The sequence below is a fragment of the Argiope bruennichi genome, chromosome 2 (genome assembly GCF_947563725.1).
Source record: "Argiope bruennichi chromosome 2, qqArgBrue1.1, whole genome shotgun sequence".
Lineage (NCBI taxonomy): Eukaryota > Metazoa > Arthropoda > Arachnida > Araneae > Araneidae > Argiope > Argiope bruennichi.
Window position 1 is genome coordinate 80,701,027 of NC_079152.1, and position 15,484 is coordinate 80,716,510.

The 15,484-nt window shown below is 25.2% G+C and overlaps 1 protein-coding gene across 1 annotated transcript; it reads left to right on the forward strand.

Moving 5' to 3' along the window:
- Positions 1 to 166: 166 nt before the first annotated feature.
- LOC129958592 (probable ATP-dependent RNA helicase DDX47) lies at positions 167 to 15,254 on the forward strand. Its single transcript, XM_056071178.1, has 12 exons — positions 167 to 325; positions 3,801 to 3,894; positions 7,703 to 7,891; positions 8,006 to 8,077; positions 8,703 to 8,773; positions 9,179 to 9,298; positions 9,388 to 9,504; positions 10,541 to 10,687; positions 12,317 to 12,393; positions 12,504 to 12,635; positions 13,906 to 14,035; positions 15,092 to 15,254. Exons 1-12 carry the CDS (start codon positions 260 to 262, stop codon positions 15,218 to 15,220), a joined length of 1,344 nt encoding a protein of 447 aa, XP_055927153.1. The 5' UTR covers positions 167 to 259; the 3' UTR covers positions 15,221 to 15,254.
- Positions 15,255 to 15,484: the final 230 nt, after the last annotated feature.

Consider the following 15,484-nt stretch of genomic DNA (forward strand, 5'->3'; position numbering starts at 1 on the left):
AAACAGCGATGAGGAGAATATTATGTTAGAAATTATGTAAAAAGAACTCATATTCTAAAAAAAGAAAAAAATATTTTGAATGTAGATCATATTTAAAAAAAAACCGCATTCCCAAAGAAAAGAATAATAAAATATTTAGAAATTTTCTGTTGGCATCAATGTCGAATATTTTGCTTCATCCATGTGCTTCTGCTGATGTTTGTGACGGCAGTATAATATCAGTTTCTTCTAATTTTTGGTTTTTGTACTTGGTTAAAAAATGGAATCCACTGAAGAAAATAATATTGAAGATGTTGAAGAAACAGAAGTTACATTTAAATCCTTGGTATGTTTAATACACAACATGCATTTTAATTTTCATCTGTTATGAATTAGAATTGTTCCATATTAAACTGAATATATATTACTTTAAAGCATTATAAAAAAATATCATTATGATTTATTAATTATATGAAATAAAATGTTATGATTCTATAAAGTGTTTCTTTGTTTTGTTGTGCATCAATTTTTTTATACTAATATTTTGCATTTTTCATTTCAAGTATCTCATGCTTATTAGTTTATATCTCTTTAAAATCAGATATAACGGAATTGAAATGCACATTTTCTCTTATGAATTAATTAAAAATGAAATCTCAATGTGTAAATAATCTTTTATCTCTTTTTTTTTTTTTTTTTACTCTGAGCTGATTTAAAAATGAATTAATCTTACTTGCTTTTGAAAAACAATTTTTTTTTTTTATTTCTATAGAAAAAATATATACTTAATAATTATGTATATGTAATTATTTGATTCACATTTTTTTATTATAATTGAATATGAAATAAATTATTTTTAATTTTGACTTTTTTTCATTCTTTTTTATAATTTCCACCCTTGAGTGTATATATATATATATATATTATTGTGATGAAAAGTTTCTCAAAAAACAAAAAACTCCTTTGCCAAATAACTTGATATTATTGAAACTTGGCACACTCTTTTTCTCAATTTAAAAAAGCTAATGACATTTTAAAAGCTTCCCTTCAAGCATTAGGCTGATGTGTCTACATTTAATAATAATTCCGAAACTCAAATGTATAGTAATAACAAAAACAAATTATGTATTATATATCTCACTGTGATATTCATAGCACTGTGTTTCTGAAAATCTTTTTGTTCTGTATGTGAAATGAAGTTTGTAAGGTGTACTAGTAAAATAATTTTGAATATAACTGTCTCTATTGTATAGATTTAAGTTTTTTGTGTAAAATTAAGATATTGTGCAAAGTTCTTATGCTTCAGTAGAAAAACAATTCATCTTTATATCCACATGTGAATCATATAAATTTTTAAAATCCTAAAACATTAGACTGTTTTTACTTGACTTTTTTTTTTCTGCCTTGAATACCAAAGGTTCAGTGTTGTGCAAAATGTAAGTGACCTTCAAAAATAAAAATAATTAGATGCATCTTTAAATAGAGCTAAATACTTTTAACTATTTTTCACAAATGAACTTAAGTATTGTTCATAAATCAAACTTGTGATAACATTTAAACTGAAGAATATTAATTTGGTTTTTGTCTAATTAACTTTATGCATGTTGAGGAAAAAAAACTTTAAAATTTAGATTATCTATTGTTTATATTTAATTCATTGAACTTGAAATATATATGAAAATTAATGTAAGCTCTATCTTATCTTGAATATAGAGCTTACATTTTTCTTGTTTCAAAATTTTGCATAATCATTGCCATGCCTTGATATTATGATCATTTCTTATTATTGTTTTTTTTCTCAAAAATTAGCATTATTTTTGAAATATAATGTAAAAACACAATAAATGGCATTATTCAAAATCTATTATTAAGAGGGTTTATTTAAAGACACTGCCTGTCTATAGCATTTCATTTGTCAGAAAGAAAAAAAAATCTGAGATTATTAACAAATTTTTTTGACAATAACAAAAATTATAAATTTCTTAAGCTAATAAACATTTTTATGTCCACAACTTTAGAATAATTTTTGTAAAAGATATATAACCAAATATGGTAAATGTAAATTTAAAAAAATAAGAATTATAATTTAATATAAATATCAATTAAAAGTAATAAACTAATTACAAAAGTAAATGCTTAGTATATTATTAAAATTTAAAATATTTATTAGAAGATCAAATAAAAAATTATAAAAATTGTAGATGTTCTATTATTTTGAAGTTCGAAGCAGGTAGTCTCATACCTAAAGGAATGCTATATGTTTTTCATATTTAACATGATTCTGCTGAAGTTAAAATTTTTATGCACATAAGTTAAAGGTATTGTTAAGCAAGTGACAGGGTTATTTCTTTGAACTTCTTTAGTTTTATTTTGTTGTATTTAGAGCCCTAGAATATATATTTTCAATAGATCCTTGAAAAATAAATGAAATGTTCTGCCACATTTTTGGTTCACAAACTGGTAGGTGCATTGAGGTTTCTATTTTAAAAATGCTGCTCTATGATTTCAGTTAGCATTATGACAATCAATTTTCAGGGAGAGGGGAAAGAGTGATAATTAAATTACCATGAACATTTTGCCTTAATTATTAAATCTTAACACATTTTCCTAATACCTTTACATTAGGGAATACTACCATTTAATTTTTTTTTTAAGCCCGTTGCCTCAAAATAATTTTATTTTTATTTTCACTACTTTTTTTTTCACACAATTATTATACCACCTGAAATCATAAAACAGCATTTTTTTTTTTTTAAGTCTGTAAATTTAGGCAGATAGAAAAGTATTTGTTGTTATTTTCTGTAACTCTTTTTGTTCTTTTCAACAAAGGTGAAATTTTTGAAAAATGATGCAGCTATCATTCTAAAATTTTTACTATACATCTCCTTCAGTTTATTACATATTTAAGAGGGATTATGAAGGGGAAAAAATCCAATTAAAGTGGAGGGGAATTAATTATTTTTTGAAATTTAAGTTTTTGTTCAAATTTATTCCTAATATAATTAAGTTAACATTCAACAACTCATTCTATAGGCCTTAATGATATTTACAGCTTTTCAACTTAAATTTTTCCTTAGAATATTAGCTTTTTATTTGATGACGGAAAATTGATATTCTGACTTTCTTATCCCATCTCTTGCTCTCCTAATCTGATAATATATTCAGATACCAACTTAGAGGCCTGTTTTCAAGGACTAATTCATCAAGTGAAAACAATGTATGGCTGTTATGTATTTTTTTCACATTTCGATAGTTTTCATAATAAATCAAAGGAATTATTAGTTTTGCTTAGAGAATGCCACTAACAGAAAAGGAGTGTTGACGTGGTGCTTTTTTCCTAAGGGACTGAATTGAATATCTAAACTATCTGTAATCCTTAGTTTATTTAACATTTTAGAATTGCCAATATTAATAATTATTTATAGGCCTTTATTGAACAATCAATATGATCATATATCAAATTTTTAACTGCATTTTAATGTATATATGTAAATATCAGCTAATAATATTACAAATGTGTGAACTAAATAAATGTTCATAAAGTTCTGGCCATTAATCCATACAAAATACCTATACATATATGTGTTGCCACATCAAAACCACAACAATATGAGAGAATTATCAATTTCTAATCTTTTATCTCTGTGTTGTTTAAAGTGCAATTCAGCAATCCATGCACATTTCAGATTTTCTATAAATTTCTAGAATTTTACTAAAACAATAATAAATTCCTAAAGCAGAAAATGTCATTTAATTAGATGTTATGAATAATTAAGCCATTACACGATTCATTTTAATAAGTCATTCTTTTTAATTTGTAGGGTGTCGTTGATGTTCTTTGTGAAGCCTGTGAACAATTGAAATGGAAAACTCCAACAGCTATTCAGAAGGAAGCAATTCCTGTTGCTCTTCAAGGTTTTTATCTTATATATTTAATGCTTTGAATTAAATTGACAATTAGTACTCTTTATCAACTCGGATGTTTGATAAAAAAACAAAAATTGTGATGATTTAATAGTTATTCTACATAATATGCATTTTTGTATTAAAGTCAAGAAATATGAGATATGTAATTAATTATTCTAACATGTTGCCAAATTTTTCCAGGAGGTAATTTAGAGATGAAGATTAATCGTCACCTTATTAAAAAAAATACATTAGGTTTTTCTTTTCCTGAAAAAAAAAATCTGAATTTATAAACTGTTTTGTTATTTTGATTGTTTAATCTTCCAAATGACTAATTATTTTGGTATAATATATTTCAACTCTGTACAATTATATGAATTAGCTGTAATAAGTGATTAAGGATGATCAAACATTTAGTATAAACCACTTAAGGAAAAGTTAACGCAAAATTTATTTTATTGGTTCGAATTAGTTAAAGCTAATCAAAAGATTTAAAAAAAAAATTGCACTGGTTAAGTTAAACAAATTTTCTTACAATTTACGTGTTTTACATTTTACAAAAATTAAATTATTTTTAGTAATATGGACCACACTAAAAACATAAGCTTTAAAATAAAAAATAAAACTTTTTGGCACAAATGAATATATTTTGGTCTTTATTGCCAAGTTATAATATAAAAAAAAAAGTCTTCCATTTTTATTGTTATTTTATTAGTTATTTAATTTAAAATTAGTATAATAATAAAATACTGAATCATTGGTTGAATCATCATATAAAACATGTTGGTTTATGTTTCCTGCTGCTTAATTGTAATTCCCTTTTTATAAAACTTGCTTAAAAGCATTTAAAACGATTCATCTATTCTTTATAAATGTATATAACAAATTTAAATGTCTTTAAGATCATTCAAAAACTTTTTCCAAAAAATTTGTTAATTCCATTATATTCTCAGATCAGTGATCTTTATCTTTACCTTCAGGAGTCTTCTTGAACTTCATCATCGAGATTTCTGAATTGAAATTAAAATTTTAAATTTATCTTTTGACCCTTGCCATACCATTTTGGCATGCCTTTTACTTTACAACTAATATTGGAGTAATAAAAGAAAGCAAAATAAAATGTTTGTGGTATAATCTAAATAAAACTAGCTAAATAATAACACTGGTTTCATAATTTTATTTTTGCCTGTAGCAATGCAAATGAGTCATCAGAAGTTTTATATGAAGCTATTTGCAAATTAAAAAACAAAGAAAATTAACTGGGGAATAACACAAAACAACTACATCGACCAAATGTCTGCACAGATTGGGTTGACACTAGGGCTGCAATTTTCGTAGAGCATGCCAAATACACTATTCAGTGGTACATATTTTAACCAAGTGCCCAGTTTTTAACTTCCAGCGCCGATCATTTTTTAATATAAGGATTTTATCTCTTAATGATCTAGTGGAAGAAAATCCTCACACAAATATCTTCCTTTTATTATAGTCGATTATCTTTTTATATCTTGTATGATTAGTTTTATCATGTGCCACTTGTTTTTAAATACTTAACCATTTTTTTAAACGAATTAGGTGCAATTTGGAATTTTTTTTCACTGTAATTTTACATTACCATATGTTTATATATTCACCATACATGTGGCACAGCATAGCCATGTATGGCTTTTGCACCATTAAAATCCAACTCCATCCCCAACAACAATCTTAATGGGATACGTTCTACCTCTCTTTCTTTTATACCTTTATTTGAAGCATTACATTATTTTTTTATTTATAATTGTTATCTCATAATCATAAATTAATATTTCAGCTAATTTTTTATGCATTTAATCACTTTTTTTTCTCATTGTGTTAATAAGGGCTACAAGTAAGAAAGACTTTTAAGAAGCTCTAGGCTAATAATAGCACAAAATTTAGTTTTTCAAAAAGAAAATATAGGTTATACAACCTATCCTTATTGCCAATTGTCTCTTTTCCCACGTTCCACCATTTCTCCTCTTTCTTTACTGCCATAAAGAAGTAAAAAAAAAAGCTTGTATGTGCAATTTTTGCAATTGCTTGTATTTTTGCTTGTATGTGCAAATTGCACTGGTTAAGTTAAACAAATTTTCTTACAATTTACGTGTTTTACATTTTACAAAAATTAAATTATTTTTAGTAATATGGACCACACTAAAAACATAAGCTTTAAAATAAAAAATAAAACTTTTTGGCACAAATGAATATATTTTGGTCTTTATTGCCAAGTTATAATATAAAAAAAAAGTCTTCCATTTTTATTGTTATTTTATTAGTTATTTAATTTAAAATTAGTATAATAATAAAATACTGAATCATTGGTTGAATCATCATATAAAACATGTTGGTTTATGTTTCCTGCTGCTTAATTGTAATTCCCTTTTTATAAAACTTGCTTAAAAGCATTTAAAACGATTCATCTATTCTTTATAAATGTATATAACAAATTTAAATGTCTTTAAGATCATTCAAAAACTTTTTCCAAAAAATTTGTTAATTCCATTATATTCTCAGATCAGTGATCTTTATCTTTACCTTCAGGAGTCTTCTTGAACTTCATCATCGAGATTTCTGAATTGAAATTAAAATTTTAAATTTATCTTTTGACCCTTGCCATACCATTTTGGCATGCCTTTTACTTTACAACTAATATTGAAAATGAAAATATTGGAGTAATAAAAGAAAGCAAAATAAAATGTTTGTGGTATAATCTAAATAAAACTAACTAAATAATAACACTGGTTTCATAATTTTATTTTTGCCTGTAGCAATGCAAATGAGTCATCAGAAGTTTTATATGAAGCTATTTGCAAATTAAAAAACAAAGAAAATTAACTGGGGAATAACACAAAACAACTACATCGACCAAATGTCTGCACAAATTGGGTTGACACTAGGGCTGCAATTTTCGTAGAGCATGCCAAATACACTATTCAGTGGTACATATTTTAACCAAGTGCCCAGTTTTTAACTTCCAGCACCGATCATTTTTTAATATAAGGATTTTATCTCTTAATGATCTAGTGGAAGAAAATCCTCACACAAATATCTTCCTTTTATTATAGTCGATTATCTTTTTATATCTTGTATGATTAGTTTTATCATGTGCCACTTGTTTTTAAATACTTAACCATTTTTTTAAACGAATTAGGTGCAATTTGGAATTTTTTTTCACTGTAATTTTACATTACCATATGTTTATATATTCACCATACATGTGGCACAGCATAGCCATGTATGGCTTTTGCACCATTAAAATCCAACTCCATCCCCAACAACAATCTTAATGGGATACGTTCTACCTCTCTTTCTTTTATACCTTTATTTGAAGCATTACATTATTTTTTTATTTATAATTGTTATCTCATAATCATAAATTAATATTTCAGCTAATTTTTTATGCATTTAATCACTTTTTTTTCTCATTGTGTTAATAAGGGCTACAAGTAAGAAAGACTTTTAAGAAGCTCTAGGCTAATAATAGCACAAAATTTAGTTTTTCAAAAAGAAAATATAGGTTATACAACCTATCCTTATTGCCAATTGTCTCTTTTCCCACGTTCCACCATTTCTCCTCTTTCTTTACTGCCATAAAGAAGTAAAAAAAAAAAGCTTGTATGTGCAATTTTTTTCAATCTTGGATACTTGCTACACTGTATTATGCTTAACTGCCTTATATTTTATCTGTAACAAACCAGGTGGCCTTTTTTTTATGTGTATGTAATGATACCACAGAATTTCTTAATTTACAGATTATTTTAAGAAGTTTCAGATTTAATAGTTCTCTACTTTTCAGGACGAGACATTATTGGATTAGCAGAAACAGGTTCTGGAAAAACAGGTGCATTTGCAATTCCTGTATTACAGGCTTTACTAAAGACGCCGCAGAGGCTGTTTGCTTTAGTTCTCACACCTACAAGAGAACTGGCTTTTCAAATAGCTGAGCAATTTGAAGCTTTAGGAGCAGTTATGGGTGTAAAAACAGGTTAGTTTCGTGAAATTGTATTCTTAAGTCTGACAGTATTTTAATCGTCTTATTTATCAATAGCCTGTGCACCGAATAAATCAAATAAAAAAAATATTTTGTCTATTTTTGTAGCTGTAATTGTTGGAGGAATAGATATGGTAACTCAAAGTTTAGCACTTTCTAAAAAGCCACATATCATAATAGGTAAGTCTCAGTGTATTCTGAAATTTTCATTCTATAATGTATTTTTGTAATATGGTCTTTGCTTCCCTATCTTTACAAATTAAATTTTAGCAGTGTGATCAAATTTTTATGTAAAGTTTTCTTAATTTAATATCTTTTTAACTAAGATTTCATTCTAATTTTCAAAAACTTATAGTAATAAGAATAAGAGATACATTTACAAAAATAAAAATTTTAATCTTTAATTGTGGATTTATATGTAGTGATATTTGTATATTAATTGTAAACAAATCATGAAAAAAAATTGCCAAAACTTTTCATGTTTCATGCCATTAGCAATTAATTGCTAAATCTATTAATTTATTGATTACCTTCAGCAGTGACATGTTATTAAGTCAAAGGTTCACCGATAACATCTGTTTAAGCCAAAAGTATGCTTGTCCCATGACATAACCTGTGTAAAATATGTGGGCAATTGAAAAGATCTTTAGAATGACGTTAGTATGTACAAAGCTATATCTCAAATCACCAATAATATTTCCTTAATGAAACCATATTAAGTTTTGAAAATTAGGTTCTGATATATATATATATATATATTCATAGAAACTGATTATTAACATTATTTATTTTTCTTATTTATTAGCTACTCCAGGCCGTCTTATTGATCATTTGGAAAATACAAAAGGATTCAGTCTGAGGGCCTTGAAATTTCTTGTAAGTTTTTCTAAGATTGTCCATTAATAATTATTTTTATTGAGAATATTTTATCCATAATAAAAGCAGGAAATAATAAATTCCATTAGTAATTAGCCTTTCAAATTGCCAAACCAATGTTTTCCATTTTTAATAGTCAGTTCAAAAGCAGATTATTCACTTAATGTATATACTTTCTGGAAAATCTTTGAATAAATCATGATTTTCTTAAATGCAGAAAATCTTTGTTTTGTCAATTCAGAAGAACTTTTCAAATCTAAAAATAACTGGATGCTTAGAGAGTTAAAAGACATCACATATTAATCTTTCTAAATAATTAAAAATATTGTTGAATCATTTGAATTAGTATTTATTTTGCATTCTGTTCAAAGATGACAGCATTACTTTCCCCCCTTTACAATTTAGATAATGGATGAAGCTGATAGAATTTTGGATATGGATTTTGAACAAGAAGTAGATAAATTACTTAAAGTAATCCCACGAGAAAGAAATACATATCTCTATTCAGCTACAATGACCCAAAAGGTATGTTAAGATTATAACTTATTCTAATTGCTGCCTTTTTATTATGTAAATGGGACTTATTTATCAAAAGCCTGCTATTTTTTATTTAGGTTCAAAAGTTGCAGAGGGCCTCTCTGAATGATCCAGTCAAAGTAGAAGTTTCAAAAAAGTATCAAACAGTTGAAAAATTACAGCAGCATTATTTGTTTATACCTTTAAAACATAAAGTAGGTTACATGTTTTTGTTGCTCTTTACCTTAAAATCTCCAATTTAAGCTGTTTAATTGGTAGAAACATTTTCTACTATAGAAGAATTTCTTTTCTTTCATTTTGCAAAGAATGCATTTTCTGCAAAATGAAATAAATGAATGATTTTTTTTACTTAAGTGAAATGTATATTTATGGATGTTTAATTATTTGTAAAATTAAATGGCAAAAAAACATATTAACAATATATTTCTACATATGTATATTTAATTGCTGATTGCCATATTTATTGTATTTACTAAAAATTAATTGTGGCTTCTTCCTTATCTTGCTCCGTATATTTTTTCAAAACTTTATCTTTTTATGCTCATACTTTATAATAAATCCTCTTCTGTTCTTCTAATAATTCTGATTATAAATATGGTTGTTTTTATTTTTCTCAAACCTTGAATAATAATCAAAAATTAAAAATCTGTACCTGTTAATATGTGTTAAGATAATAATCTGTGTTGAAAATTTTTTCACTTTCATAAAAGAAATTGCATAATCTAAATTTATTGTTTTAAAAAAATGCATAAACTAAATTGCATTTAATATCTGTTCAAATCAAATATTGTTTAGTATTTAAACCAAAGAATTCTCATTTGTTTTTGGAAATATTTATATTTTTAATTTTTTAGCACCTTGATATCCTTAAAGATCTTTATTTAGTAATAGGAAGCTGCTTTCCACAAGCTTCTGCTGTTTCTTTTAATACTTAAACTGCTCTCAGATTAATTTTAAAAGTTTAACAATTTTTAATTTATTAAACTTTTTATTGTTATTGTACTGTTGTTTATTGTTTAATTATTCTTATTTAATTATTTTTTAGCTATAAGCAATCATTCATTTAAATTTCTTTTATATGAACTCCCTGTCAATTCTTTATTTTGTATTTTTTACAGTGCTATATTAATTAATAGCATTTTTCTTGGGAGACTTATATAATGAAAACTGTGATATAAAATTTTATTTTAATATATTATTCTAATATTTTTATCTTGCTTTCCTGTTTAGGATGTCTATTTAGTGCATGTGCTGAATGAATTGCCTGGAGATTCAATTATGGTATTTTGCGCTACATGTGCAAATACACAAAGAACTGCTTTTCTTTTAAGAAATCTTGGTTTCACTGCTATTCCTTTACATGGGAAACTCAGTCAGGTACCTATGAATATGTACATTCTGTTATTTATTAAATTCTTTTAATCAAGTGTTGTCTATAATTGTTTAATTTTTGCAATCTGAAGTATCATTTGATCATAACATAATTAAACTTAATTAAGTATGCTATGTAATTTATATATGTTGACATTACTTTGAACTAATAATAATTAAAATCCAATTTTGATATGAAAAAATGTCATTTTCTGTGGATTTTTATTTGTTCCATATTCTAAATTGGCATTATATTTAGAATCTGGAACAATAACATATCTGTTTTTGGGTCTATGTGTTAGTCTGTTCTAATGTATGGATCAAATTAAAATACAACCCTTAGCTTTATACAGCTTATTTATAATTTTTAGAAATTACTTCGAATTCCAGATTTTTTATCATATAGGTAATTTTTTTAATCCAAAAAAAAAATAAGAATACTTTTTAAATGTGCAGATTAAATAGCATGTGACAGAGTCTCAGCTTTATAATGGGAAACTACCTGATTTGTAACCCATGTTCATGAAAATCCATTGTTTATATGGGCCTGCAGCTTATTAAATTCAGAGTGTTGAAATATATTTCTGATGTTTGTTGACAAATTAATATCTTAGATAATATGATCTCAATCATCTCTCCTTCAGCTTACTCATTAAAATGAATATAATATGAACTTACCGCCTACTTTTACTGCTGAAGTTTGTCTCGTCATCTAATTACAAAACTTGTCCTAAAGTATCTGTTAGCTTCTGATTTTTTTAAGCAAATTGATTTAAACATTTTTACCTTTTCTTAATTTAATCAATTTATTTATTTATTCCCTTTTGAATTATAACTTGTGAACACCTTTCTGTTACTCAGTATGAATCCCTCTAAAAAATTAAATTGATCTAAAGTATTAATTTATTCCAGTTTTTATTGAAGTATGCATTTTTTAAACTTAATTATTGAAATGAAAATGTAAAGCTTTTCCAATGTCTTAAGCTAATTATTGATTGAGATGCTCTCTTGAATAGAAAAGAATAAAAAAATAAAGCATTTAAAATTTAATTGGAGGAATTAAAATAATATTTTCAATTTTCTACATACATTCAATAATGCCAGGATTTTATCTGTTTTCAAATAAGATAACTGTGAAGACCAAAATTAATTTTTTTAAGGCTTTCGTTGGTCAAAAATAGGGATTTTTTTCCCCTTGTTTTATAAATTTAGAAAATATTGTAAATATTGGAATTTGCTTCAAATCTGACGTAGTTTTAATTACTGTAATGAAAATCCATCATTTTGATTGAAAGATTGACTTTTAATTTTTGTGTTAAAACTAATTTCAAGAATTGTGCATATTAATTTTGTTGTGTTTTGATTTTCTTTTTCTTTCGATGATTTCCATTTTTTATTGAAGCTCAATGAACTAGTTTTCTAGTAATAAGAAAACTTCTATGCTGCTGATGCTATTTTTTTTTAAATCTGTTTATAGTTAAGATGTTTTCAGGAGAAGCAAACAAAATTGTTGTTTAATGTGCTGGTAACTTATTTAGCTTTTTCATTCTGTAAATATATTAGTTAGCATTGTATTTTAGTAAAACACTTTTTTTAACTTTAATATACAACTATAGTTTTTATTTCCTCCTCTAGGCTAAAAGATTGGGTGCATTGCAGAAATTTAAAGCAAAAACTAGATCAATACTAATAGCCACTGATGTTGCCAGCAGGTAAATTTTATTAAGGGCTTTGAAAGTAAAATGTGTACCATTTTAATAATAATAAAATAATAATATTTAATTTTTTTTAAATAACTAAAAAAAATTCCTTTTTTTTATAGAGGCTTGGATATACCGCATGTAGATGTTGTCATAAACTTTGACATTCCTGGAAATTCAAAAGATTACATTCATAGAGTTGGTAGAACTGCTAGAGCTGGTCGTGGTGGAAAATCTATAACATTTGTCACACAGTATGTTAATTGTAAATATTCTTCCAAAATTTGTTATGTTCACATGCACAATTTCTTTTTCTAACATTATTATTACAAACTGCTCATTTTTGTAAAAGAACAATTCCTTACTTTTTCGGATTTTTGTTGCTGAATAAACTTATTTTAACAGTAATTGTAATATTTTCTATAAATGAATTACAATATTCTTGGTATAAAACAGAAATGTGTATTTATACATATTAAAATTAATATTTTAGGTTGGCAGGTAAAGTTTTATTAAATATCAAATTAAATAACATATACAATTATTTAAAATTTCTTTTGTTTATATTTTGTCAATTTCAGGACATTAGTTTTCTTATTTTTAGTAAGAAAAATGTTTCTATGCTAATTAAGAAAATCACTAAATAATGATTTTTTTTTAATTCCTTTGTATTTGTAACTCACATGAATTGTTTCATTATGATCATTGTAACAATGTGCTCTTTTTCTTAAACTTCTTCCACTCCCAATTGCCTTTCAGTGTTAAAAAAATTTGTACATCTCCATGCTTGATAAAATTATTTATCATACCTAAATATACATTTATACAGGAAATAAAGAATGGAAATGGGTCATTAATTAAAAGTAATGACTAACTGGATGAAAAAGAAAGAAATCCAGTGTTATGTTTTAATTAATATGGGGATGTATATTTATGATTTGTATATTTTTATTTATGAATTTTGAAGGTTCTAATAAAAGCAGATGCTTTAAAAGTTTTCAGAACTTCAAAGAGCTTGTCTTCAGAGAGCTTGTCTTGAACTTCAGAGCTTGAAATCGAAATTTATTATTTAAAAAGTCTTTTGCTAATACATTTTTTTTTTTTTTTTTTTTTTTTTGTAACATAAACTATCTTTTCCTTAAAGTATAAAATTAAATGGGAAACATTCTAGTGCATGTGGATGAAAGTTCCATTTTATAAATCAAAGATTCCAAAATATCCACTATGCAAGAATTACTAAGTAGTTTGAAAATCAGTAAGGATTTTTATATTAAAAAATTTGTTATGATAGGGATATATTTTCAATAATGTTGGTTATCTAATGCTTAATTTTTTAGGAAAATGGGACAGGGATATGTGTGAAAAAAATTGTTTAATAATTACATCTTTGATTCAATTATATGATTCTGTAATTAAATTTTTATGTATTGTATTTAAAGAATAATGTGGAAAAAACATTCAGTAGATAGACAGCAATATCAATTAAGAATCAAATCATCATAATAATTGTTTCCTTTTATGTAGGTATGATGTGGAACTGTATCAAAAGATAGAAACTTTGATTGGTAAAAAGCTACCATTGTATCCCACTCAGACTGAAGAAGTGATGATGTTAGTTGATCGAGTGACAGAAGCTCAGTTACTCGCTAATAAAGTAATGGTTTTTTATTTTTATGATATAAAAGCATTTAATGCTTATCATATTTTAGATATTGTGTGGCATTTTTTTAAAAAAATTGTGTGAAAATAAAAAATAATATCGTGTAAAAGTACTGTTTAACTGCTAAGAAACTATTTCTCTGCTATAACACAGGCAGGTTCAATTTTAGTTCCATTTCTTATTATAGTGGAAATTTAAAGACCTTTACTGAATGTAATTTTTTTTAAAAATAAAGATTCCACCTGAGAGAATAAAAAGTTTTGCAGTAAGGCTACATGGTTATTTTCTATTTAAATAATTTTAAAAATAACAATTGGATTTTGGCTTGATATGTTATCTTTCCTTGTTCTTTTACTAAAATTACTGACAAAAATTATTAATCATATCTTTTGTTTGTAAAAAAAAAAAAAAAAAAAAAGTGTCATTTTTGGTATAAATTTTATTTTTTCTGTCAAATAATCTTAAAACATGTTTCTGATACTTTTGTGGCGGATTGGTATGAGCCAGGATAGAACGTGGGACCTTGTGGTTTGCAGCCAAGTAACATGACCAATACAAAAGCAATTGCCCTTGTAACAGCTGTTAACTGGCTTATAAGCTTCCACCACACTTTTCAAACTAATTTTATATATGAAATACACCTTGAACCCAAATGTTTTCGTGATATTAATATCAAATATATTCCATATTATATTAAACATTCAAATATTTTATTGCTGATCTTTTGAATTAGCATTGTATTGAGAAAAAAAATGTTTAAATGCAAGTATACATTTTTTTTAAATATTTTCAATTTATAATTTTTTTAAAAATATATTTGCTTGCACTTTTATTATTTTGCTATTCATTCTAGAGCTTCAAATAAGTTTTAAACTGTTGAAAATTATATTAAATAAATCATTCAGTCTATTCTGTTATATGTTAAAACATTTGTTTCTTTAATTATCATATCTTTGAAATTTATGTTTTTGCTGTATAAAAAAATATTCCGAAATTTGTATTAATGGTTTAATTACCTTCTTTTCTTTTCTTTTTTTTAATGAACTTTAGGAAATGAAAGAGATGGAAGGAAAAGATAGAAAACGAAAGCATAAACAGAAGAATGTTGATGAAGATGATACTGAAGAATCCAAAGGGGTTAAATCACATTTCAAAAAGAAAAAGTTTAAACATAAATAGATGTTATGCAGAATAAAATTAATTATTTTGTAAATCATTTGTATTTAATCATATGTCATTAAATATTTACTAAATATGCATTTATGTAAACAAAATAATAAAATAAAAAGCACTTCAATTTTTAGAAATAATAGGCCTTATTAAATTTCAAACAATCTGTATTTATACTCATTATTTCATTGTAACATTATTCTGCCAAATTTATTAAATTTTTAAAAAGCACTAAATTTTAGAATAGTTTTAAAAATCTGTTAAGCAAAAATT

Bases quoted from the DNA above. Each gene is read 5' to 3' on its own strand.
- LOC129958592 (XM_056071178.1), top strand. From the start codon at position 260: ATGGAATCCACTGAAGAAAATAATATTGAAGATGTTGAAGAAACAGAA. The intron at 3,895-7,702 runs GTTTTTATCTTA...TCTACTTTTCAG, and splicing joins AATTCCTGTTGCTCTTCAAG to GACGAGACATTATTGGATTA. The intron at 9,299-9,387 runs GTATGTTAAGAT...TTTTTTATTTAG, and splicing joins CAGCTACAATGACCCAAAAG to GTTCAAAAGTTGCAGAGGGC.